The 25438-nt window shown below is 44.6% G+C and overlaps 1 protein-coding gene across 1 annotated transcript; it reads left to right on the top strand.

The window, feature by feature from the left end:
• Positions 1-1956: 1956 nt before the first annotated feature.
• Positions 1957-12684, top strand: LOC123150368 (uncharacterized). The gene is made up of 24 exons (XM_044570231.1): positions 1957-2240; positions 3076-3185; positions 3508-3673; positions 3761-3861; positions 3966-4038; positions 4118-4259; positions 4910-5070; positions 5348-5472; positions 5555-5654; positions 5869-5965; positions 6064-6115; positions 6478-6579; positions 6660-6806; positions 6890-7061; positions 7154-7402; positions 7537-7691; positions 8035-8163; positions 8293-8410; positions 8594-8789; positions 8993-9104; positions 9183-9337; positions 10131-11544; positions 11647-11841; positions 11926-12684. The coding sequence occupies exons 1-24, from the start codon at positions 2090-2092 to the stop codon at positions 12400-12402; spliced, it is 4899 nt and encodes a 1632-aa protein (XP_044426166.1). The 5' UTR covers positions 1957-2089; the 3' UTR covers positions 12403-12684.
• Positions 12685-25438: the final 12754 nt, after the last annotated feature.

Here is a 25438-nt window from a genome sequence, read left to right as displayed (position 1 = left end):
CAAGAACATGTTTCTAATACACGTTTAATATTTTCCAAATAAAGGTTTAATATGTGCACATTTTACGTATTTTTATAAGTTCTAGATAGACATTTTTCAAATACAAGATTAACATTTTTTAATACATTGTCAACATTTTTTCTAAACACATTTTAGCATTTTCAATGCTCGATTAAAAAAAATTCAAATACAAGATTAACATTTTTTAATACAGGGTAAACATTTTTCTACTGTACAAATTTAATATTGTTCAAATGCTTGATTAACTTTTCTTTAATACATTGTCAATATTTTTTCTATACACATTTAACATCTTTCAAATGCTTCATTAACATTATTTAACTTTAAAAAAAATCTTGATTAACATTTTTTAAGTTCATGATCAAATTTGTGCTTCTTGTCTTGTACGCCAAGTCCTCTGAAATCTTTCTTGTTTTACACGGAGGCCGACCCGCCCTGACCCGACACTAATCTTTTTAGTCCCTTCGGGCCAGGCTCGGGCCTACATATACGTTTTTTGGGCCGGGCTCAGGCCTACATATACTTTTTTTGGGCCGGGCTCGGGCCTAGACTTTGCAAGTCGGGCTTTGACAGGCCTGAGCCAAGGAATGCCCAGGTTTAGTTTGAAGTGCAACAGATTTGATGCCACTTGATTCATAACTCCATGAAAAGATAGTGTGAAGATCCGCCAATCCAAGCACAGCTCAAAGTTCTATTAAGTTTTCTTTTCTCTCTTTCTTTGTGAGTGTTGTAGAAGCAGTGTTGTTCCACTGGCACTTGATTCATATCCTGCATGTCATGTTTCACAGCGTTGTTCCTTCAATTGACAATGGCGTGACATTGAGAGCACAAATTGTGTTAAGTGCATTTCATCATGACTAATCCAAGAACATGCTTTTTTGCATGGACTTATGGTGTCACCAACCATTGTTTTCTTCGGAGCTCGCCATGTTTCATTGACATATCTTTGCATGTGGAAGATTCATCCCTAGAGAAAAAAGGGCTTCGATCCCATGCCTCATCCGACGGCGCTGCCGGCCGACAATGGCTAGGGAAAGGCGCTCGAGATCTTCCTGTACATAGTAGTACTAGCTTGGTAGGACTTGCCTTGTTGGCGTATGTCGCTATATCGGTTGCTAGGGGAGTGTCGCCATTCACGGGCCGCGTCCGACAACTACTGGTGCTTGTTTCCATCTCCGTGGTGCTCCTCTGGCGGGAATAAAGGCTGTTGGATCCCCAGATCTGGAGGTGTAGTTCCTGCCACATCTGCTCTCTTCATGCCTTAATGGTGAAGGTAGACGGGGTGCAGAGGAGATAATTAAGATCTACTTCTAGTCTTGCTGTAGTTGCAATCTTCTCCCTCCTCGAGCTCATCATCAGGCGCAGAGCTTTGACACACTTATTCAGTAGCTTGCCGACTTGAGCCTCCACTCTGCTTCTTTTGGTCGAATGAAGACCCAATGGCTCCGTTCATTCCTCCCAACGCGTTGTCGTTAAAAGGGCAGTCGAACTTTTGTTGTAGTTTCTTCCGTTTTGGTGGAGATGGCGCAACGCGCCCCAAGTGGTTCACCCCGGCGATGGCGGCTTTGGTCTCCGGCTGGTACCGTGTAAAAGAAAGGATTGGATTGCGTTTTTGTTGTGTGTTCTGGGTCCTCTTAGCAAGATGTAAGGACTGACTTGTATTTTTCTTTTCTTTGTGGGTCCTTGTGTAACTTATGCATTGATGCTTATAATTATCTAATGAATGAAGTATGGGCCCTGTTATTGAAAAAAAAGACCCATTTTTATACGGTTTAGTGCCTCTTTTCCGGAATCATCAAGTACTAGTAGGGATAGATAATTTGCATTTGCAATCTGCAAATACACCAAAAATTTGCATCTGCAATCTGCAAATACACCAAATTACGAGGGGCTTCGGAGTGTGTGTGTCTGACCTGTGGGCCCACCGGGCATACACAGAAGAGAACCACTTGGTTGGTTCGTTGAGGAGGTCGCATCGCTTGGTCAAATCCCACCACCGACCGACCGACCGCCGGGAGATCTGAGCCTCCATCCCATCCCGGCCGGGCCAGATCAGATCCGCGGCGCGATGCAGTGGGAGACGGTGCAGCACTTGGACCTCCGCCACGCCGGCGGCCGCCGCGGGGCCGGCGCCCCCGCGCGCCCGCTGCAGCCGCACGCCGCCGCCTTCCGCGCCTCCCAGGCCATCGTCGCCGTCGCCGTCGGCACCCACGTCGTCGGTACGTACGCCCCCCCCCCCCCCCCCCCCCCCCCCCCCCCCCCCCCCCCCCCTTCTCCTCGCGCCCCTCCCTCTGCCGCCGTGGCGGAGCTAGCTGGGCGGGCGGGTCCTGCCTGCTGATCTGGTCTCCGCTCCGCTGCTGCTGATCTCAGTCGCGGGAATGGGCGGGGAGCTCGAATTCTAGCCTCATCATGCCTTCGCCCCGTGTAGCTTCGGTGATCTGAGCAGCTTAGCTAGTTCCACCACTTGACCGCTGTGGAAAATTCGGTTCAGCCAGCTCTCGCCAGGAGTAGTCGAATTTGACTAGCTGGGGCGGTGCAAATGGGTGTGGACCTCCAATTCTGGGCTCCTGAGTTTACCGTGCGTAGTTACTGTCAGTCATCTGAGTAGCTCAGCTAACCCGCAAGTGAGATTGATCAGCTCTCGCCTCGCCGGGAGTACCATGGACCTCTACTAACTGACTAGTTAGTTAGTCTTAGTCCACACAGATCACTCGCATAGCTCGTTTTCAGCACCCAGGACACCTCTTGTCTTGGGCCTCAAATGCTGCGGAGCTGCTGTAGGTACTATGTTTCCATGCTTCTCTGCTGAGTAATAGCTGCTGTGTTTTCACTAGGATAGGATTTCTGGAAGGTACTATAGCTAGAGTACAGGTAGTTAATGCCGGTATCATATTTGAGGCAATCCAGTCGGTTATACTTGACTAGTACGAGTCCATTGCGTACGTACAGTTTACTCAATAACTATGTTGAAGTTTGTGTAAGACGTTAAGGGCTTGTAAGGAAGTGGCGCATCGAGCTCTTATTAGCTGTCTCGTTTTTCTCTTCTCTTTGCAGAATTTGATGCTTTGACTGGAAGCAAGATAGCTTTGGTTGACCTTGGAGCTCGTGTTGTTCGTATGGCATATAGCCCTACCTCTAGCCATGTTATCATTGCTATCCTTGAGGTTTGTTTCAATGCTCCAGTATTTATTTGGTACAAGTTTTTTCATCCACTTAGAACAACGAATAATATTGTACCATCTAATCTAGACCTAGCAGAAATTGCCTATGTTTTCAATACTGTGGGCAGAAAAGTTGCTATTCTTCAAGTTTATCACTAGACGTCTTTTATCTTTCATCATCCATCTGCCATCATAATGATAAAATATTGCTTTAGTAAGTTCTCAACTCACATGATATTAATATTGCTCTCTAGTAAGTTCTCATCTCACATGATATTGACATCTCATGCAACTGTTTCTTGTCTATGCATATCTCCTTCTGTAGGATGCTACAATCAGATCATGTGATTTCGCTACCGAGCAGACGCTTGTGCTGCACTCACCTGAGAAAAAAACAGACCACGTTTCAATAGACACAGAAGTTCATCTTGCGTTGACACCTCTTGAACCTATCGTTTTCTTCGGTTTTCACAAAAGAATGAGTGTGACAGGTTTTTCTCTTCACTTGAAGGGCTCTGCATTTCATTAAAATAAACACCTATATGTGTTCTTTAACGTCCTTTTCTCTTTTATTATAGTTGTTGGGACTGTTGAAGGTGGGAGGCCACCAACAAAAATAAAGACTGATCTTAAAAAACCCATTGTCAACCTGGCTTGCCATCCTCGCCTTCCTGTGTTCGTAAGTCAATCATTCCTTCACTTCTTCTTTTTGGTGATTCCTTTACATATCTTTTTGGTGTCTTTTCTGTTTTCCTATCTTGACATACAGACTTTTAATTTCAGTATGTAGCTTATGCTGAAGGCTTGGTACGCGCCTACAACGTCCAGACATATGCTGTTCACTACACGTTACAACGTAATATACATTGCTTTGTTTTCATATGTTTTATCATTTAGCCACCAGCAGGCTTCATAATTTTTCCATTTTCTGGCAGTTCCGGTTGACAGTACAATTAAGCTCATGGGAGCTGGTGCTTTTGGGTTTCATCCGACCTTAGAGTGGGTATTTATTGGTGATAGAGGGGGCACTCTCCTGGCATGGGATGTATCAACTGAGAGGCCAAACATGATTGGGATGTAAGTGTGTTGTACCTTGTACACTGTTGAGATTGGGAGAAATCTTTTGTTGTGTGATTTTTTTTTTTGCAATATGCAGTACTACTGAATTTTTATCGCATGGACAGCATTAATGTTATATTGATCGTTGGTTGGGGATCAAACATTGAGTTGCATAAAACACCAGTTTAGTTAGAACAGTTTTTACAGGGCTGCTTTTATGCATATTAGAGTGGTTCCTTTGGATTTATATGCTGCTAGCGTCTTTTCGCAGAAGTTATAGTGGATCCTGTCACCCCATTGGAGGACAATTGATTTTACATCTAATTAGTGTATCTTTCTGTGCAAGTTCAATTATAAAAGGACAGACCCAGTGCATAGAAGCTCCCACACAAGGTGGGGTCTGGGGAGGGATTATAGGAACCTAGTCTTACCTGTGCAAGTTCAATTATAAGTTATAATATTATGCTTCGCGTTCCTTGACCTGGATTTCATTAGGAAAGGCATAGTGACATGTTGTAGCCAAGTCAACCCTCTCCATGCACTTCTCTGTTATTTGGATGGCATGTTATTCTGCTTGGTTAAAGTGCTTCCAGACGTACTGTTCATTCTCAGTTATTCTTTGATCTATCTGCAATGTGATAATCTGATTGTTGCCTTTTTTCTATCAGTACACAGGCTGGTTCCCAGCCAATCACATCTGTTTCCTGGCTTCCTACACTAAAGCTGCTCGTGACAATTTCGAAGGATGGGGGTCTTCAAGTATGGAAGACACGAGTTATTATTAATAACAATAGACAACCAATGGAAACTCATTTCTTTGAGCGTGCTGGTTAGTTTTTGTCCTCCTTACCGTTTATGCTTTTGCTCGAACTTTTCTGTTATTTTCTTATGCTTTGGGTTTTAACTGTCATGTTGGATGGTTAGTGCTGTATCTCGGTGAGATGGTGACTGTACATCTCTGTTATAGCACTTAAGCCATTTTATTGTTCTCATATGTTGTTAAAATAGTCTCAGTTGTTCATGAACTGTGCTACTTACTGATTGCTAATCTTTCTTTTTTCTTCCTACAATGAGCTGTGTAACCATTTTCTTCGTTAACTATGCAGCCATTGAAACAATGGACATCACAAAGATACTCACTCTTCAAGGTGGTGAAGCAGTGTACCCTTTGCCTCGAATAAAGAATTTGGCAGTGCATCCAAAGTTCAATTTGGCTGCAGTGATTTTTCAAGTTAGGCCACACTAACTCTGAACCCCATAAATGCAGTATTCATTGCCATGAGTTTCATAAAAAAAATGTCATTGATTTGCAGGATATGTCTGCGACAGAAGCTGCAAAGAACAAGGCTGCATACACAAGGGAAGGAAGGAGGCAGCTTTTTGCTGTACTACAGGGGGCTAGGGGGTCAACTGGTAAGCATATGGATATGTTTTCTTCTTCTCATTTTGCTATATTTATCCTTATTTAATATTCTCAGATCACCCCCTTGGTTAAAATTGCTGAAAACTCGTTATTTCATTTTAGTTGGATCCTACGGGTTAAAATACTGTATGAAGTCAGGCTGTATTTGCTATACTGTTAGAATTTTGAGCACTTCATGCACTAAAATTTGTTGTGGTATTGCAGCTGCTGTTTTAAAGGAGAAACTTTTAGCCCTGGGTTCATCCGGAATTTTAGCAGAGCACCAACTCCAGGCGCAGCTTCAAGAGCAGCACTTGAAGGGGTAGAATTTCGTATTTCCATTTACTATGTCACCATACTTTCTTTGTTGCACACAGTATTTATAATGGTTGGAGTTTACTTTTTCTTTCTTTTTGTCAGCCAGAGCAAGCTAACTATCTCAGATGTTGCAAGGAAGGCTTTCCTTCACAGTGTATGTGCCTCCTTTTGGTAGCTTTCAACTTGTGCTATGTCCTTACATGTACTGAAGCTATGTAGGTTCCATCGAACCTGAAAAAAAAATACACTCTTTTCACAAGAAAAACCAACAACCTCTTTGAAAGCTTCATTCCCAAAAGATTGTTGTTCTTAACCTATGTTGGTTCTGTCATGCTGCAACCTCAAAAAAGTTTGCATGCTTCCATCAGCAAAGCTTCCGATCTCAGCCTTTTGTTAATATACTCTATATCTTATCAATTTTAGCCCTTACTGTTGGTTAATTCTGCTGGTCAACCAATACTTGTGCTTGTATGTTGTTACAAACTTCTTAATTCTCTTGCAAACAATTTTTTGCAGCATTTCATGGAGGGACATGCTAAAAGTGGTCCAATCTCTCGTTTACCCCTTGTTACTATTTCAGATCCTAGCAACCTTTTGCGAGATATTCCTGTTTGTCAGGTGACTGCTATAACATTCAACGTTTTTGCTTACTTAAACTATTTTACTCTCTAACCAGTTTGCTAGTTTTGTAACTGCAGCCATTCCATCTGGAGTTGAACTTCTTCAACCAGGAGAACCGTGTGGTTCAGTATCCAGTTAGAGCTTTCTACTTGGATGGATTTAACCTGATGGCCCATAACCTATCATCTGGAGCCGATAATCTCTATAAGAAGCTTTACTCAACGGTATTTATTGCACAATGGTGCAACTTTTTCTTGTTTATTTTGTTCGTTCTCTTTTTTATAATTCCCATGCACCCTATTCCCAGATTCCCTCAAATATGGAATGCCACCCCAAGTATATTTCATATAGCCCAAAGCAGCATATGTTTCTAGTTGTGTTTGAATTAAGTGGTCCAAGTGGAGTGGTGCATGAAGTTGTTCTTTACTGGGAGCAGACTGATTTGCAGACAGTAAACAGCAAAGGAAGTTCAATAAAAGGTTTTCCATTTTGTGACATATTGTATCTAATTGCCACCGTAGGACATTTCTACATGATTAGCTGACCCCTGGTATGTGTTGCCCTTTCTTAGGTCGAGATGCTACTTTTTTGGGGCCGGATGATAATCAATATGCTATTCTGGAGGAAGACAGAACTAGCCTGAATCTTTATAATCTCAAACCAATAGCCACGAAGGAAGCTCTTGAAAATAATGCTGCCGTGCTCGAAGAAGAAGAAAACACATTTGCTGAGAATCCTACTGCTAATCCAACACAAAAGCAAGGTCCTATGCAGTTTACTTTTGAATCCGAGGTCGATCGCATATTTTCATCTCCACAAGGTACGTTGTCCTGCCGTCTTGCCTCTCTCCTTTCAACAAAAAAGAACGATATGTTATTAGGGGTGACCTATTTGAGATATTAATGTTAGTGGACTCAGGTGAACTATTGCTGACTAACGCATTGCTCCTTGCAGAATCATCCTTGTTGTATGTGATCTCGGGAAAACATATTGGACTGGCGAAGCTCCTGACTGGTTATAGGTTATCTACAGACAATGGGCTATCTATTACCACAAAAACTGATGGGAAGAAGTTTATCAAGTTAAAGCCAAACGAAACTGTTCTTCAGGTGCTTTATTTGTATTGATTCACTCCTAGGGTTCCGTAAACAGTCTTCCAAAATGAAGTTAGTGACCGTTCTTGGTGATGGGGTTCACAAAATTATGATACATTTTCTAAAGATGTTCTTGGATGGGTTCCCTCGAGTAGTTTGGCTTAACTGATATTCAAATGATGCATTGATTCATGTCTAAAATATTAATCTACTATGGGCATTATGGACATCCTTTGATTAGTACCCTTTTGAAACTTGTCTAAAACAAGCATTCAGTGTCACCACCAGCATTATGGGCATGCAGTTACTTGACTGCGTTTGACGTGCGTACTCTTAATGAAATTTATCTAATATGCAGGTCCACTGGCAGACAACTTTGAGAGGTCCTGTTGCCGGAATATTGACAAACCAAAGGGTACTAATCGCCTCTGCTGATCTTGATATACTTTCAAGCAGCTCAACCAAATATGATCGTGGTCTCCCATCAATATCCTTTAATCATTCTAGTTTTCCGATACTCTCGCTCTTTATGTTGTTACTCAAATTTGGATAGCTTATGTCTTGTCTTGCCCTAAACTGTTAATCATGTTTTGTTGAGCACTTAACTACTGCATACTATCGGTCAATGTTGTGGGTTGGACCAGCGCTCATCTTCTCAAGTGCAACTGCAATAAGTATGCTTGGATGGGACAACAAAGTTCGATCAATCCTTTCCACTAGCTTCCCTCGTTCTGGTAACAGTTACTCCCAGACTTCTTTTTTGTTATGATGACATAAGTTACTTTTTTTTTCATTTAAATAATCAACCTAGCATTTGTGTTATGTTCTCAGTTTGTTACCATGCTCCGTGCTATTGTTTTCTTGTTAGTCCTATGAGTTTGTGCTGGACTTAACCATATGCATCTTTATGCATGCAGTGTTGCTTGGTGCCTTGAACGACCGTCTGCTGCTTGTGAATCCAACAGATATAAATCCAAGACAGAAAAAGGGTGTGGAAATAAGAAGCTGTCTAGTTGGTCTTCTTGAACCTCTTCTTATTGGTTTTGCTACCATGCAGCAACACTTTACACAAAAAATCGATCTTTCAGAAGTGCTATACCAAATAACATCGAGGTATTTTTTTTTTTTTGCTTGGCTGCTGTACTCATTTTTCAGTACACAAGTGAGTTACTTGTGTTGTAGCATTTAGTAATCATGCACTGTCATTTGGTTGTTTGTTTATGTTTTAAACTTCTGATCAGAGTAATTTTTGCATATTTTTTGTATTTAACTGGATGTCCATGATTTACCCATTTATGTTCTCTCATTCACTGCAGGTTTGATAGTCTGCGTGTTACTCCGAAGTCCCTGGACATATTATCTAAGGGACCCCCTGTCTGTGGAGACCTTGCTGTATCATTATCTCAAGCAGGACCTCAGTTTACACAAGTGAGCTTAACCTTCACCATCTTTTGTTTCCTTCATTGTTCTCTCGTTGATCTAATACTTCATTGCAACTTGTGGTAGATCATGCGCTGCAATTACGCCATCAAAGCTCTCCGGTTCTCTGCTGCTTTATCGATTTTGAAAGACGAGTTTCTGCGTTCCAGAGATTATCCTCAGTGCCCTCCCACTTCTCATCTGTTCCAGCGTTTCCGAGAGTTGGGCTACGCATGCATTAAGTACGGTCAGCTATCATCTCTAACTTTGATCTTCAAAAAAGATATCCTCTCCACTCATATGACTAAATTGCAAATACTGTTTTATTTTTTCCCTGTATCACAAGATGTCATTACTTCTACACCAACCAAATGCAAATCTTTTTTGGGCTCCAGACACACTCTAGAGACATTGAACTTTCAGAATAGGTGCAACCTCCCTGAAAACATGGCTGAATTGATCCTGTGATGTTCTATTACCCAGAGTAACAGTTTATCCTAAACAAATACTGAAATCGCTTAGAGACACTAGACATCATCTTGAATATGGAACTTCATAGATATCCTTGGCTTGGCTTCCACATTGCTACTCCAGAGTCCAGACAGAATCCATACTAGTTAATTTTGCTTGAAAAGTTCTGACTAGTGTGCATGCTGGCCCAATCGCAAAACTAGCTAGCCATAACCTGTTTTATATTTGGATAATGGGTGATCTGTTGTGTTTGGATAATGTTTATATTTTTTTAGCGGAGATAATATTTTACTCCCTCCGTCCCATAATATAAGAGCGTTTTTGACACTACACTAGTGTCAAAAACTTGCTTATATTATGGGACAGAGGGAGTACATAACAATCACTTGTTGTGTATGCCCTGTGCTAATTAACATAATCTTAACGATTGCCTTCTTGCTCCTTAAATACCATTAGATAAATTTATGTTTTGTAAGGACTGTTCTTATTTTCCTTATTCCCAATTTCCTCAGTGTAACAGTCTACATGATTCAGAGCGTAAATAGTTGATGCATTCCTTTGCAGGTATGGTCAGTTTGACAGTGCGAAAGAAACATTTGAGGCTATTGCAGATCATGAAAGCATGCTGGATCTGTTTATATGTCACCTGAACCCTAGTGCCCTGCGACGCCTTGCACAAAAGTTGGAGGAATCTGGTACAGATCCTGAGCTGAGACGTTATCTAGAAAGAATACTGAGAGTTCGTTCAACTGGATGGACGCAAGGTGTCTTTGCCAATTTTGCTGCTGAAAGTATGGTGCCTAAAGGCCCGGAATGGGCAGGAGGGAACTGGGAGATCAAAACACCTACCAGCATGAAGAGTATTCCTCAGTGGGAGCTTGCAGGAGAGGTGATGCCCTACATGAGAACAACTGATGCTGCCATCCCATCTGTTATTGCAGATCATATCGGTGTTTACTTGGGTGTGATGAAGGGCCGGGGTAACGTAGTGGAAGTAAGCGAAAAGAGCTTGGTTAAAGCTATGGCGGCGGCCAGTAGTGAGAATGGGCAACCGGCATCTTCTGAATTGGCACTGAAAAACAAAGCAAATGCTGCTGGTGATTCAGTTGGTGATAGTCTGGCCAGGCAGCTAGGGGTTCAAATTGCTTCTGCAGATGAACAGGCCAAAGCAGCAGAGGAGTTTAAAAAGACTCTGTATGGTGTTGTTGATGCTGGAAGCAGTGATGAGGACGAGTCAACGTCAAAGACTAAAAGGATACAAATCAGGATACGTGATAAGCCCGCTGCACCTGCTGTTGATGTTAACAAACTGAAAGAGGCCACGAAACAGCTAGGTTTGATGGCTCCTCCGATCAGTAGGACAAGGTCGTCTGGAACACCACAAGAATTCAGTCAGCCAGCAGGCCCAGCACCATCTGCTGCTCCAGCAATGCCGAGTGGCGCAGTCGATTTCTTTGGAACAAATGCTTTGGTGGCACCACCACAAGCGCCGACTGGCGGCACGGGTCCTGTAATCGGAGGCCTGGGAGTGACAGCTGGACCTATTCCTGAGGACTTCTTCCAGAACACCGTTCCATCACAGCAACTTGCGAATCGACTGCCTCCTCCAGGAGCAATCCTGCAAAGAATGGCCAATCCTGAGTCTGGGATGAACGTCGGCAGACCGGTACCTACTCAAAACATGATGGGCAATGTTGGTCTTCCAGATGGTGGGGTGCCGCCACAGGGGCCACAGCAAGGCCAGTTCCCTCAGCAACAAGGCCAGTTCCCTCAGCAGCAAGGCATTCCTATGAACCCAATTGGCCTACCTGATGGTGGTGTACCTCCACAGAGCCAGGCTCTTCCTTCACAGCCACAGGGCTTTCAACCTGCTGCTCCTACTCCTTCGCAACCAATTGATCTCAGTGCTCTCGAGGGTCCAGGAGCGGCAAAGCAAGCTGCTCAGCCCCCAGCGCCTAAAGCCGTGCGTCCTGGCCAGGTACTCTACTCTACTCTACTCTACTCTACTCTACCTTTTGTTAGACACTTTATCTGATGGACTTGGCATAGCTTCAGCTGACACCCGTATCCGTGATTACAGGTACCCCGTGGCGCTCCTGCTGCAGAATGCTACAGGATGGGTCTTGCACATCTTGAGCAGAATCAGCTCACGGATGCACTAAATTGTTTGGATGAAGCATTCTTGGCCCTCGCCAAGGACCAATCACGTGAAGCCGACATCAAAGCGCAGGCTACCATTTGTGCGCAGTACAAGATCGCCGTTTCATTGCTACAGGTAATAATCATTTTTATCTGTCATCAAAGTTCAGGTTGCTCTCTGCTGCTTATTTTTTGCGTGAAATGACTTCTGTGCGTGCAGGAAATCGCTCGGCTGCAAAGAGTCCAGGGAGCTGGCACGCTGAGCGCCAAGGAGGAGATGGGCAGGCTGTCTCGGCATCTGGCGTCCCTGCCCATCCAGGCCAAGCACCGGATCAACTGCATCCGGACCGCCATCAAGCGCAACATGGAGGTCCAGAATTTCGCCTATGCCAAGCAGATGCTGGACCTGCTCTACTCCAAGGCGCCGCCGACCAAACAGGATGAGCTCAAGAGCCTCATCGACATGTGCGTCCAGCGGGGGCTGACCAACAAGTCCATCGACCCGTTCGAGGACCCCTCGCAGTTCTGTGCCGTCACCCTCAGCCGCCTCTCCACCATCGGCCATGATGTTTGCGACCTCTGCGGCGCCAAGTTCTCGGCCCTCTCAGCCCCAGGCTGCGTCATCTGCGGCATGGGCAGCATCAAGCGGTCCGACGCCCTCGCCGGCGCTGGCCCTGTCGCCTCGCCCTTTGGCTAAGTTTTGCGCGTGACGGGTTCTGTTCTGTTTGCCCGAGCCTCTGTTTCTTGTATGTATTAGTGTGCAGTCAACATTCTTTGTTTTGTGCTGGGTTGCTGTTGCAGTTGTGGTAATAGCCTTGGAGATACCATTTTGTTGTGATTAATTTCTCTATATGATTCTACAGAACATACATAGGGCTTGTCCTAGCAGATAGCGATCCATGTACCTAGAAGCTCTACCCATGGCATTTGCAATATTTTTGCTGTTCTTTTGTTTTTTGAAAGTTCAAGTTATTTGCAATGTTTTGTGGTAGAAGCTCTACTCACGGCATTTGCAATATTTTTGCTCTTCTTTTGTTTTTTGAAAGTTCAATTTATTTGCAATGTTTTGTGGTCATGAAGGCAAAGATTAATTTTGCTGTGATTAACTTCTCCATGTGATTTTGCAGAGCTCAATCATAGCAGCCAGTGATCCATGTACCGAGAAGCTCTACGTACCGCATTTCCAATATTTTGTTGATCTCTTGTGGTTGAAAGTTTAATTAATTTGCATTATTTTTGGTAATGAAGGTGATGATGTCTTGCATGTGTTGGTTAATTGTACAAAGGCTTGTGCCCTGCGGTTCGTGCTCAGGATTTGCCCAGTGAGGAGTTCTTTGTCGATTCAGGCCCGTGTTGGGCAAGTTGACACCTGCATTTGACGTAAGTTATTGTTTCTCACCTCGGAAATGATTTGATTTCTTTGTGAAGGAAATCTGCTATTTGGCTGTTGATCATTTCTTCAAAATTTGTGTTTCTTCTTTTCTTGGGCTTAAATGTGGAATGATGGCAATGGTAAGTCTGATTTTAGGGCTACTTTATTCAAAACGAGTATGTTAGTAATTCTTTTCTTGGAGTACAAAAGTTGAAATTCGGAATGATGGCAACGGGTAAGTATCCGTCATGTCTGCAGCCTGAGGAGTTTCTAACGATGAGTCTTTTGGATCTGGTAGCCCCTTTAGATCCCATTTGTTTGAGCTACAGATTCCTAAGAATCAGTTGTGGCTTGGATTCCTGAGAACCAGCTGTGGCTATAGATTTCCAGAAGCAGAAGTTTACTATTGTTTACCCTTTTAGAATATCAGAAGTATTGTGAAATATCTGCAACGCCCTGAATGCGTTGGTCAACCGTGAAACGTGCAAAACTACTCACACTCATTGAACAGCTCACAAATCTTCCAATTCATATTCAATAATTCGAAAAATGTCCATGAATTCGTAATATATTTATGAACTATTATTTTCTTCAATTGTAAGAATTATTCACGATCCCAAATATTCACCATTTTTTAAAATAATAATGTTTTAAAAAAGAGGGAAAAGAAAGGAAAGACATCAAAAGGAAAGACACTAGAAAACAACGGTGACTAAACCGAGCATAACAAAACCCCTCTCGGCCGATGATATTGGGATATGGAGCCAGGGAGCACTGGAAGCCCACGCCATGTCCGCTTCCGCCATGGCCGTGAGCTTCTACTGCCACACCTGCTTGCGTCTCAGCACCCCCTGTCTCCGCCCCTGCGTAAGAGCATCTTCAATAGATGGTTTAAATGTAAAAATATCTAACTTTTAAATCGTTTGGGCAAAAAACACTGCTCCAACAAATGATCTATATGTAAAAAAAATTGAACCGCGGCCTTTCAGTGATGTAAAATTAAAAATTTTGTAATGCAAATTTACATTACAAGATGCAACGGGTCCAAAACCGCGGCCGCCCCCCAAACGCACAACCGCCAGTTCATTCCCCTTCCGCCTCACAACCGCCTGCCGCCGCCCCGCCGCAACTCCCCGCTCGGCCGCCGCCCCGCCGCAGCTCTCTGACGCCGCCCTGCCGTAGATCCAGACCCCCGCCGCAGATTACACCCCGCCTGGGCCGCCGCCTGCCGCCGCACCGCCCCGTCCGCTCCCCGCCTGCCCTCGCCCGCCCTGACCCCGTCCGCCTCCTCTCCGGCCACCTCCGCACCCCGTCCGCCTCCTCTCCGGCCGCCTCCGCCCCGCCCCGACCCCGTCCGCCTCCTCTCCGGCCGCCTCCGCCCCGACCCCGTCCGCCTCCTCTTCGGCCGCCTTCGCACCCCGTCCGCCTCCTTTCCGACCACCCCCGCCTCCGGTCCGTCCTTCGCCCGGCCCCGCTCCGCCCGCCTCCTCTCCGTCCACCTTCGCCTCTGGTTTGTACGCCACGCGCTCCCTGATGGCGCGGAAGAAGACGTCGAAGGGCAAGTCCGGTTTCTTCTTCGTGAGGGCGAAGCCCTCTGGGAAGTTCGGAGTGGAGTTCTCCGACGTCGGGCGGCGTTGGTGGCTCGGCACGTATCCCACCGCGATGGTTCCGTGCGTGCCTACGACGTGGCGGTGTGGCTTGCCGGACGGCTGAAGACGGACCTCAACTTCCTGGAGATCGAGTCCTAGGCGGTGGCGGAGTGGCTCGTGCCGCAGGGCATCCAGATGGAGGAGATGTCGACGAAGAAGGCGAAGAAGAGACCGGCGGTTGTCGTCGCTCCGGGCAAGAGCGACGAGGCGTCAATGGCTCGATTTGCGCGAGAGCATCCGCAGTATGTCCAGGCCGAGCTGGAGCACTACTGGAAGCGCGACATCGAGGCGAAAAAGAAGGGGGTGAAGAAGGAGGATGAGGCCGGCCCCTCGACTGTGATCCCTATCGAGTCGTCGGATGAGGACCGGGATGACTCCGAGGAGGAGGACGAGGAGTGCGATGACCCGACCAAGGACGAGTTCTGGGAGCAGTTCCGCAGCTCGGACGACGAGGAGTAGTTTCATCTAATAGTTCGAATAAGTAGTAGTTGAATTTGTGTATGAAACTATGTTGAATGTCATGTTTGAACTATGTTGAGATGAAGTAGTAGAATCTTTGTAACGACAGTCTATTTTTAGTACGCTTGTGAGAGCGTCATTGGTCGTCGAACGAGCGCGCCTACCAAAATATCTCCCACTTCCCGGTTTATTGGACATATACATTTTCTTGGTCTCAGCGTAAGGATGGAGTATGATGAGTAGGCCAAGACAGCAACGGCAAGTCGTTCTGATAGCTATCGTTCTCTCCGCCGGGTGAGTCCGGAGCACCATCACAAGCTAACTACTTAAATCACGCAACTCCATTAAGCAGGGGCCCAGTGCCTGAGTGCGTCAAATTGGCTCCAGTAGTGCCTCATGGAGTACTACATATTTTGTTGTGGGCACACATAACTCTATTTCTTTGACCAAATATATTTTCTCAAAAGAAAAATATTTTCCAGTAGAGCACAACTTCAAGGATATATTAGTGAAAAGTCTATACATGCGTAATACACATATTTATGTACATCTGATAAAAAAAATCCAAGCCTTCTGAGGTTTCAAATATTGTATCTGATTTGTTTCTAAAAACCCCGTTTCGTTTTTCATCTTTGCCCTCATGACCCCTCCTGCAATGTACACACAAATGTTCTAAATTAATTTAAACCCGTGAGAAGGACGTGTGTATGGTGGGCCAGCAGTCTAGAGGAGAGCGGCGCACCGGCTGAACTGCCTTCTGAGTGAAGTGGAAAGCCCAGTCTGATGCTGAGCTCAGCGGCTCCGTTGATTCTGTGGATGTGACTCTCTAACATTGTTAATTTTATCTGTGATCTCTCGGCATTATTGTAATACTGCAATAATTGGATCACTGAAAACTGAATTTTGCTGGTTTGATTCGGTTGGTGGTGGTCGTCCTTTTTTTAAAAAGAGGATCTCCCGTTCTGGTTCTTTTTTTTGGGGGGTCTCCCGTTCTGGTTCTAAAAGCACAAATATATCAACAACAAAAAAAGCACATGCGATGTTCGTAAAAAAAATGTGGTGCACCCTGTAAAAAGTTGTCATTTAAAAAAATGGAGGATGACCCCGCCTCTGCATCTGGTGATGCACACAATTATTTTATTATATTATTCAACAGAGCTCAACAAAATAAATACATGGATTTGGTCAAACAAGTGAACCCTTTTTAAATTAAGAAACACTCATAAATTTCATGTATTTGATCAAAATGTGCGGACACTTTTTTAAAAATTTCACGAATATTTTTAATAGTACGTTATTTTTAAATAACGATGAACATTTTACAATAAGCGCAGACACTTATGAAAATATCATGAACGTTTGTAGAAATACTTTTAAAGTTCATTAAACATTTATTAATTATTTAATAATAATTAATGAGAGTGTAATTAAAATAACAGAAATATAAAGGAAAAATAAAAGGAAACAAATAAGCGCAGAGGGCGAGCTTCTCCCACTCAGTATGCCGTTTGGCATGCTCAGTGGATAATAGGCCAGCACAATTTATGTGCCGGCGAGCGGCGTTCAGATATAAGACACTGTAAGCGCCCTATGGAGTCCCCATTTTCAGTCGAATGCCCCGGCTTTTACAAAAAATTTATGGACGTTGCTCGTATGTTAACTTAAGATGTTCGTACGTATAAAAAGCCCTTCTGATGGCTCTACCAGCCATTGATTACGATCAACAGGAAGAGAAAAGGATGTACAACTAAGACAACAAGCGTTTGAAGCTCGGATTTAGTAGGTGAAGTCCGCCTCCATGGCTTTCCAGTACTCTATCTTTAAGGTATTTATTTACATGATGCTTGTCTAAGCTATATCACTCTGCACCTAGGGCTTTAGCCCAGGGCTTAGGCCCAAAACTTGTACTTCGAAAAAGCTGAAAGCCTACACATATGGCCCATCCCGGGGCACGGCCCACTTATTGGACATGGCGTGCCAACAGGTGACGTGATAGGGTGGCCCATGTCACTTTAGAGGAAATCCGGTCATCATTGCCCCTTATGATGGATAGTCCAAGCCATCAACCATTGAGTTTCTCAAGTTTGATATCTGGGCACGCATTATCGACCTTCCAATAGCCTTCCATGGAAAGGTGAAAGCTCCGGTGTCAAAGATTGGCGAGTTTGTGGACTCCGAACCCTCATCCTTTGGTTTCGAGGGAATCTTTTTTCGGGTCCGTGTGCGGCTTGATGTACGTAATCCACTCAACAAGGCCACATCTATCGTCCGGGGAGGCGAGAGGGAAATCTTTGGTGTGAAATATGAACGCCTCCCGGACTGGTGCCAAGTGTGTGGTTTTATGGGCCATGAGTTCAAGGAGCATGATGATGGTGTTCATCCTCCATCATCCCTAGTCTTCAAAATTCTGCATGCACCAGCAACTACTGCTTGGGGGACGCGTCGTCGTAACAGGAGACAGAAACCCAAAAGCCAGCAGGAGGCAAGGAAAAAAGATGTGGTACATGAGGATGCTCACATGGACGAAGGCGAACCCAGCCGCAAGCGCACGTCAGATGAAGTCGTGGGGCTTGCAAAACCCACTGCTATCACGGGATCAGAGTTAGTCTTGGTGGGCAAGAATACTGCGGGAGGAGCTGTAATCCCTCTAAGCCCGCCCTCCTAAGCAGGATCCGAAGTGGGCCAAGACAACTGCTATGGTTGAAAAGAACGAAAATGGAGGACAAAAGAAGACCCCCAACGGGGGGAAAGGCATGGATGCAAGATCGGCGGCCTCCTCGGCGGAGGACCGCCGGGCGCAATGAATCTCTTATACTGGAATTGTCGTGGGATAGGCAACGCCCCGACAATTCAAGAGCTGCGCGAATTGGCGCAAAAGTTTGCCCCTAGAGTACTCTGCATAGTTGAAACTCAAATTACTGGAGTTAGAGCTAAAGGATTAGCAAGTACTTTAGGTTATCATAACTCTTTTGCTGTTGATTCCTCCGGTAGAAGTGGAGGTTTGGTGATGTTTGGGAATAATGAAATAAAGATTGAAATTTTGGGTTATTCGAGGTATCATATTGATGCCAAAGTTAGCAATCTAGGAGGAGACCCATGGAGGCTTTCCTGCTTCTATGGGGAGGCTCAAACCCACCTTCGTCATCATACATGGGATACGAAGAACTTGGCAAATTTGCAGAATATGCCTTGTGTTTGCATCGGTGACTTTAATGAGGTGCTTCGGCACGACGAGCATGACGGAGTGGGCACTAGAAGCCAATCACAAATACAAGGTTTTCGAGATGCCGTAGATGTATGCGGCCTCGTAGACTTGGGTTTCAGTGGCACTCGATGGACTTATGAGAAAAGACTGACCGGTGGCACTTACACGCGAGTCCGTCTGGACATGGCACTAGTGTGAAAAAATTCCCCCATGCGGGGGTGAAACATCTTACAGCAGCCACATCTGATCACAGCCCCATACTGCTGAACCTAGCACCAGCGCAGGGTAGGCAGGGGGATAAGATGTTTCTCTATGAAGTTATGTGGCATACGCATGCAGAGTTAAAGCCGACCATGTGATCTGCATGGGAGCCCAATGGTCACAATCTAACGATGGAGAAGGTGCGCAGGAAGCTTGATGATCTAGCGCAGAATCTAGGCGAGTGGTCGAGGACGACCTTTGGTAGTGTTCGAGGCGAAATCAGAAAACTGAAGAAATAGCTAGAGCGGTTGCGGAGCCAACCACAAAGAACTGGTCCGTCGCATGTTGAAGTTAAGATGAATGACAGATTGATTGAATTATATATGCGGGAAGCGTTAATGTGGCGCCAGCGGTCTTGCGTGCAATGGCTGTTAGAAGGGGATCGAAACACACACTTTTTCATATGAGGGCTTCGATGCGGAGGAGAAAGAACTCGATAAAAGCACTTCAGAAACCCGATGGCCAGTTGACCGATGATCCCACTGAGATGCAGCAGTTTGCTCTTGAATTTTATAAGAACCTCTACACATCAGAGGGCATCCAAGGGTTGTAGGAAGTGCTCGAACACGTTCCTGTTAAAGTGACTGCAGCAATGAATGCAAGCTTGTTGGCTCCATATGATGAAAAAGAGGTCAAAGCAGCTTTCAAATGTTTTCAACTAAGGGTCCGGGTCCAGATGGGTTTCTGGCACACTTTTTTCAACGACACTGGGACGTGTGTGGTGAGGTTGTCACTCCGGTTGTGCTTGGAATTGTTAGGGGTGAGGAAAGCCTTGAGTGTCTCAATGATACTTTATTGGTTTTGATCCCGAAGGTAACAATCCCTATCTTACTTTCACAGTTTCGCCCTATAAGTTTGTGCAATGTATTTTACAAGATCGCCTCCAAGGTGCTTGCGAATCGTCTAAAGACTGTGCTTCCTAACATCATATCCGAAGAGCGGTCTGCGTTTGTGCCGGGTAGGCTAATTACGGACAATATAATTTCAGCTTATGAGTGTCTACATTTTATGAAGAGGAATATATCCAAATCTAAAAGCTACCGTGCTCTAAAATTAGACATGATGAAGGCTTATGACAGAGTGGAGTGGTCCTACCTTCGAGCTATTATGGAGAAACTTGGTTTTGCTCCACAATGGGTCACAGTTATCATGGGTATGATTAGTTCAGTTTCATTCTCGGTGGTGTTCAATGGGGTTAAATCAGAGGTGTTTAAACCCACACGTGGTATTCGACAGGGAGATCCGATCTCACCGTATCTTTTCTTGTTGGCAGCAGAGGGCCTTTCGTGCCTCCTAAAGTCTCAGAACGAGTTATCCCAGCTTAGCGGCATCAAGGTGGCACCATCGGCTCCGTCGATGAACCATCTTTTATTCGTGGATGACAACCTGCTGTTTTTCAGGGCAAGTATTAACGAAGCAGAATCGGTTTCAAACCTATTGGATACATATTGCATGGCATCGAGACAGAGAATTAACATGGATAAGTCATCCATCTTTTTCAGCAGGGGATGCCCAGAGATAGTACGAAATGCTGCAAAGGGTTTTTTGCAAGTCCCCAATGAATCACTTAATGACAAATATCTAGGAATGCCATCTGATGTAGGGCACTCCAAGAAAGGGACATTCAAATATTTGAGCGATCGAGTATGGAATAATGTGAAGGAATGGATGAGCAAGTGTTTGTCGGCAGGAGGAAAGGAGGTGCTCATAAAATCCATAGCCCAAGCTATCTCATTATTTTCTATGTCTTATTTCAAGTTGCCAAGAGGTCTATGTGATCACATAAAAACTATCATCAGAAAATTTTGGTGGGGCTGCAAACAAGGTGAGCGTAAACCAGCTTGGGTTTCATGGGATGTCATGACGAGGCCAAAATACTTGAGAGGCCTAGGGTTCAGAGATCTTGAATTGTTCAACCTGGCACTGCTTGCCAGGCAAGCATGGAGGGCTCTACAGGAACTGGCAACTCTAAGTGCAAGAATTTTAAAGGCGTCTTATTTCCCAAACTCTACAATTCTTGAGGTAGAGCTGGGATCTCGTCCATATCAAATATGGCATGCAATCCTAGAGGGTCGGGACGTGCTGCAGCAAGGAATAATCTGAAGGATTGGGAATGGCCAAACAACTCACATTTGGGAGGACAATTGGATCCCCAAGGAAACAGCACCAAAGCCTATTGCTTCGTTAGTTGCGGTACCTCCCAGGAGAGTGTCCAAACTACTTTCTCCAGCTACTGTTTCATGGAATGAACCTTTAATATGATCAGTGTTCCTACCTTTTGGTGCTGAAGCTATTCTAAAGATACCGATGTGTACTCGAAACACCGAAGATTTCTAGGCTTGGAACCCGGACAGGAAAGGCAGGTTTACAGTAAGCTCGGCTTATAGGCTCCTGGTCACAACAAAATTACAACGGGAAGCCTGGCTAGAAGGAAGGGGTGGCTCGTCGTCCACTTCCAGAGAAGAGGAAGCTTGGTCCCGTCTGTGGCAACTGAAAGTTCCATCAAAGATTCGAGTTTTTCTTTGGTGTCTCGCACGACACTCCATACCCACTACGGACGTTTTACACATGCGGGATATGGCAACTCAGAGCGCCTGTCCACTGTGCGGATGCCAAGATTCGTGGAGACATGCCCTCTTGTCATGCACGATGTCAAGGTGTATTTGGGCTTTGTCAGATGAATCTCTTGTGTCAAAGATGGCGGAAAATGTGGAGCCATGTGCGAAGAACTGGCTGTTTGAACTCCATGAGGCACTAGATCACGCGAGTTTTACAAGGATGGTCGTCACGCTATTGGCCGTGTGGTATGCAAGGCGCAAGGCAATCTATGAATCCTTATTCAAAAATCCACACCAGACTATATCCTTTGTAGACTCTTACTTACAGGAGCTACAGCAGATCTTCATTAGTGAACCAAGAGCGCAGTTACACGCGGAACCGGTTCAGCAGCGCCGATGGATCTCACCGTCAGCTGGCTTCATAAAGATCAATGTGGATGGCGCACTAGCAAGGAACAGGCGCGTGGGAGTGGCTGCTGCAGTTTGTCGAGATTCAAATGGCAATTTTCTTGGCTCGTCAACGGTTGTGTTTGGGGGCATCCGGGACCCAATGATCCTGGAAACATACACATGTCGGGAGGCTCTATCTCTGGCGGAAGACCTGCACGAGCAGGATATCCTGGTGGCCTCAGATTGCCAAGGGGGTGGTGCAAGATATCAACGAAGGGACATGAGGTCCCAATGCGGCTGTAATACATGAAATAATAGACCGCAGAGCTAGTTTTTCTTCTTGCTCGTGTTTGAGCTAAGGAACTTTAACTTCGAGACTCATAATCTCGCTAAATTTGCTTGTAACTTAGATATAGGTAGGCATGTTTGGTTGGGCACTCCTCATGACCCAGACCGTGTACCTATGAACATTGTCTTGATTCAATAAAGTGAGCGAGATTTCTCAAAAAAAATTGGCTAAAAAATAGGTGACGTGAGAATGCATAGAAACATGACACTCCAGTTTGAAGCCAACCATGGTGGAAAATATTGCGAGAATGATACGATGGACGCTAAGCTGTGGCTCTTCTGGCTAGTGGACACGACGAAGCATGGAGATATTGTCCGGATTCTTGTTACTTTGTGAACGATTTGGTTGGTCCATAAATGACGTCGAATTTCATAGCACATATCAACGATGGGTTTCATCAACAGCTATGCTGAACAAGAAATGGATGTGGTGTCCATGGGGAAGCAGACGCCATGGGCTGTGAGATCGGCAACGCGATGCAAAAAAAGGGAAACCATTAAAGAGAAGAGGTTACATCATAAACTCAAACATCCATCAATCAAATATGAAAGCGGAACATACATAACGGCAGCGACCTCCAGTATGGGACGGGAGCGGAGGAAAGCAAGTTCGAACTATTACATTTTACAGTGCATGATGGTACATCTCTGGAGACAAGCCACCAAACCTCCTCCATCGTTCACCACGATCCTATCTCCATCGCCCGTTCCTGTAGCTATCAACCTGGAGCCTCATCCTCCTCCTCAATTATATGCCCATTGGCTTCTTCCTCAAGCCTTAACTGTCACCTGCACTAATTCTACGAGAGACATCACACATCGGTCGCCGTCACCCGTTGCTGTAGCTATCACCTGGCGGTTCAACGTCCTAGTGTGGCATGCGATGTGGTGGCAGGTCAGCCTGCACCTTTCTGGGGGTCAATGTACCGCTGTCTTGTTCATTTGGCACAAGAGCTTGATGAAAAAAGCCAATTGCGAGCTCTGGGTCACATGCGAATTTCACACCCTTTGTTTTAGACTGTTCTAGAAAACAAAAATTATAGTGCTGGTTCATTAGGGGTGATGTCTGGATGCAGAAAATTTCGTGCAATTTTTTCGTGATACACAAGAAAAAGGCAAATTTAAAACATTGTAATATGCTTTTGGCATCGAATTAAATTGATCTTTAGCCCGCATAGGGCGAAAATATACCTCCCCCCCCCCCCCCCCCTTTTTTTTTCTGGATTCAATCAGCACCGGACGCCTTAAAAAGGCACTGAATGGTTCTCTCATTCAGAGCTTTTGAAAGATGAACATGCATTGCTTGATTTTCAAGAAAGTTGGTTTGAACTTAGGTTCATAAGAGCGGGTGGTTAAGATTTGAGCACCAGTGGCTGCCTATAGGAGGAATTAGGATTTAGGAGTGCAGTTCGAGGTAGCAGCCGGCATATGATGTGCTCACATCTCGGTGGCTATGCACACTGCTATGCATTTCTTGTCAACTCGAGCTGTATTGCTGATTTTGTCTGGGATCTCACGGCATCATTCTGCTATACTCTTTGGAGCAGTGAATCTCGCCGGTCTAGATTCCTGCTTAGAGGTCGGGATCAATAGTGTCCAGATGATGCAGCCCCGTTTGTACTATGGATCTCCCTTTCTGGTTTGCATATCCTAAAAGCACAAACATATATAGAAAAAACATGTGGTTCAGATTTAGATGCCATGTTGCGACTTAACCACACATGAACGTGTCACTGAAATCGTCTTGTTGCATCCCTCGGAGAACTTTGGAACTTCTCTCCAATGTTAGGTGTGTTGAGTGTTGCCATAGAATATAAAGGAACTTCTCTACAAGGTTGGACTCACGTGCAAAGTAGAGCGTACGAAAAATTGGTAAGCGTTAGAGTCCTCCAAAATTTCTATGAAATCCTTTGAACTGAAGAGAGACATTAATTTAGGTCTCTTGTATGTGATGCTTCTCTTCTATGGCTGTCTTGTGACTTCCTCTATCCTGGGACATCCCAGCGGGTGCATCCAACCTGGGACCACCCCCATGCTAGGGCCGCTGCTCCTCAGGTGACTGCACATCCCGGTACACCGTCGGAGGCATTCACATAGAGTCATATTTTTTCTCTAGTATCGAGTTGTAAGTAAATAAAAGTGTGATGATCTTCATTATTAGAGCATTGTCCCATGTGAGGAAAAAAAGAGAAAGGCCAAATAAAAAAAGAAGGCCACAAAAAAAGAGAAAAAAATGAGAGAAAAAGAGAGAAGGGACAATGTTACTATCCTTTTTGCCACACTTGTGCTTCAAAGTAGCACCATGATCTTCATGATAGAGAGTCTCCTATGATGTCACTTTCATATACTAGTGATAATTTTTCATTATAGAACTTGGCTTGTATATTCCAACGATGGGCTTCCTCAAAACGCCCTATGTCTTCATGAGCAAGCAAGTTGGATGCACACCCACTTAGTTTTTTTTTGAGTTTTCATAAATTTATAGCTCTAGTGCATCCGTTGTATATTAATGGACGTCTTCGTAGCTAGATGACTTCTTCTCTCTCTTTGATTCTCAATACAAAGTTCTCCTCGATGCTCTTGGAGATCTATTCGATGTAATACTCTTTTGCGGTGTGTTTACCGAGATCTGATGAATTGTGGATTTATGATCAGCTTATCTATGAATATTATTTGAATCTCCTCTGAATTCATTTATGCATAATTTGATATCTTTGCAAGTCTCTTCGAACTATCGATTTGGTTTGGCCAACTAGATTGGTTTTTCTTGCAATGGGAAAAGTGCTTAGCTTTGGGTTCAATCTTGCGGTGCTCGATCCTAGTGACAGAAGAGGAACCAACACGTATTTTATTGTTGACATCGAGGATAAAAAGATAGGGTTTCATCATATTGTTTGAGTTAATTCCTCTACATCATGTTATCTTGCTTAAGGCGTTACTCCGTTCTTTATGAACTTAATACTCTAGATGCATGCTGGATAACGGTCGATGTGTGGAGTAATAGTATTAAATGCAGAATCGTTTCGGTCTACTTGACACGGACGTGATGCCTATATTCATGATCATTGCCTTAGATATCGTCATAACTTCGCGCTTTTCTTTCAATTGCTCGGCAGTAATTTGTTCACCTACCGTAATAATTTCTATCTTGAGAGAAGCCTCTAGTGAAACCTATAGCCCCCGGGTCTATTTTCCATCATATAAATTTCCGATCTATAATTTTAGTTTCCAATTTACTTTCTTTGCAATCTTTTATTTTTCATTCCATAAACCAAAAATACCAAAAACATTACTTTACTGTTTATCCATCTCTATCAGATCTCACATTGTAAATAACCGTGAAGGGATTGACAACCCCTTTATCGCGTTGGGTGCAAGTTGGTGTTTGTTTGTGCAGGTATTCGGTGGCTTGCGCGTTGTCTCCTACTGGATTGATACCTTGGTTCTCAAAACTAAGGGAAATACTTACTCTACTTTGCTACATCACCCTT

The sequence above is a fragment of the Triticum aestivum genome, chromosome 7A, assembly GCF_018294505.1.
Source record: "Triticum aestivum cultivar Chinese Spring chromosome 7A, IWGSC CS RefSeq v2.1, whole genome shotgun sequence".
Lineage (NCBI taxonomy): Eukaryota > Viridiplantae > Streptophyta > Magnoliopsida > Poales > Poaceae > Triticum > Triticum aestivum.
Note: the sequence above shows the minus strand (reverse complement) of the source record. Positions and strands in the feature narration are given on the sequence as shown.

Bases quoted from the DNA above. Each gene is read 5' to 3' on its own strand.
- LOC123150368 (XM_044570231.1), top strand. From the start codon at position 2,090: ATGCAGTGGGAGACGGTGCAGCACTTGGACCTCCGCCACGCCGGCGGC. The intron at 2,241-3,075 runs GTACGTACGCCC...TTCTCTTTGCAG, and splicing joins CGTCGGCACCCACGTCGTCG to AATTTGATGCTTTGACTGGA. The intron at 3,186-3,507 runs GTTTGTTTCAAT...CTCCTTCTGTAG, and splicing joins TTATCATTGCTATCCTTGAG to GATGCTACAATCAGATCATG.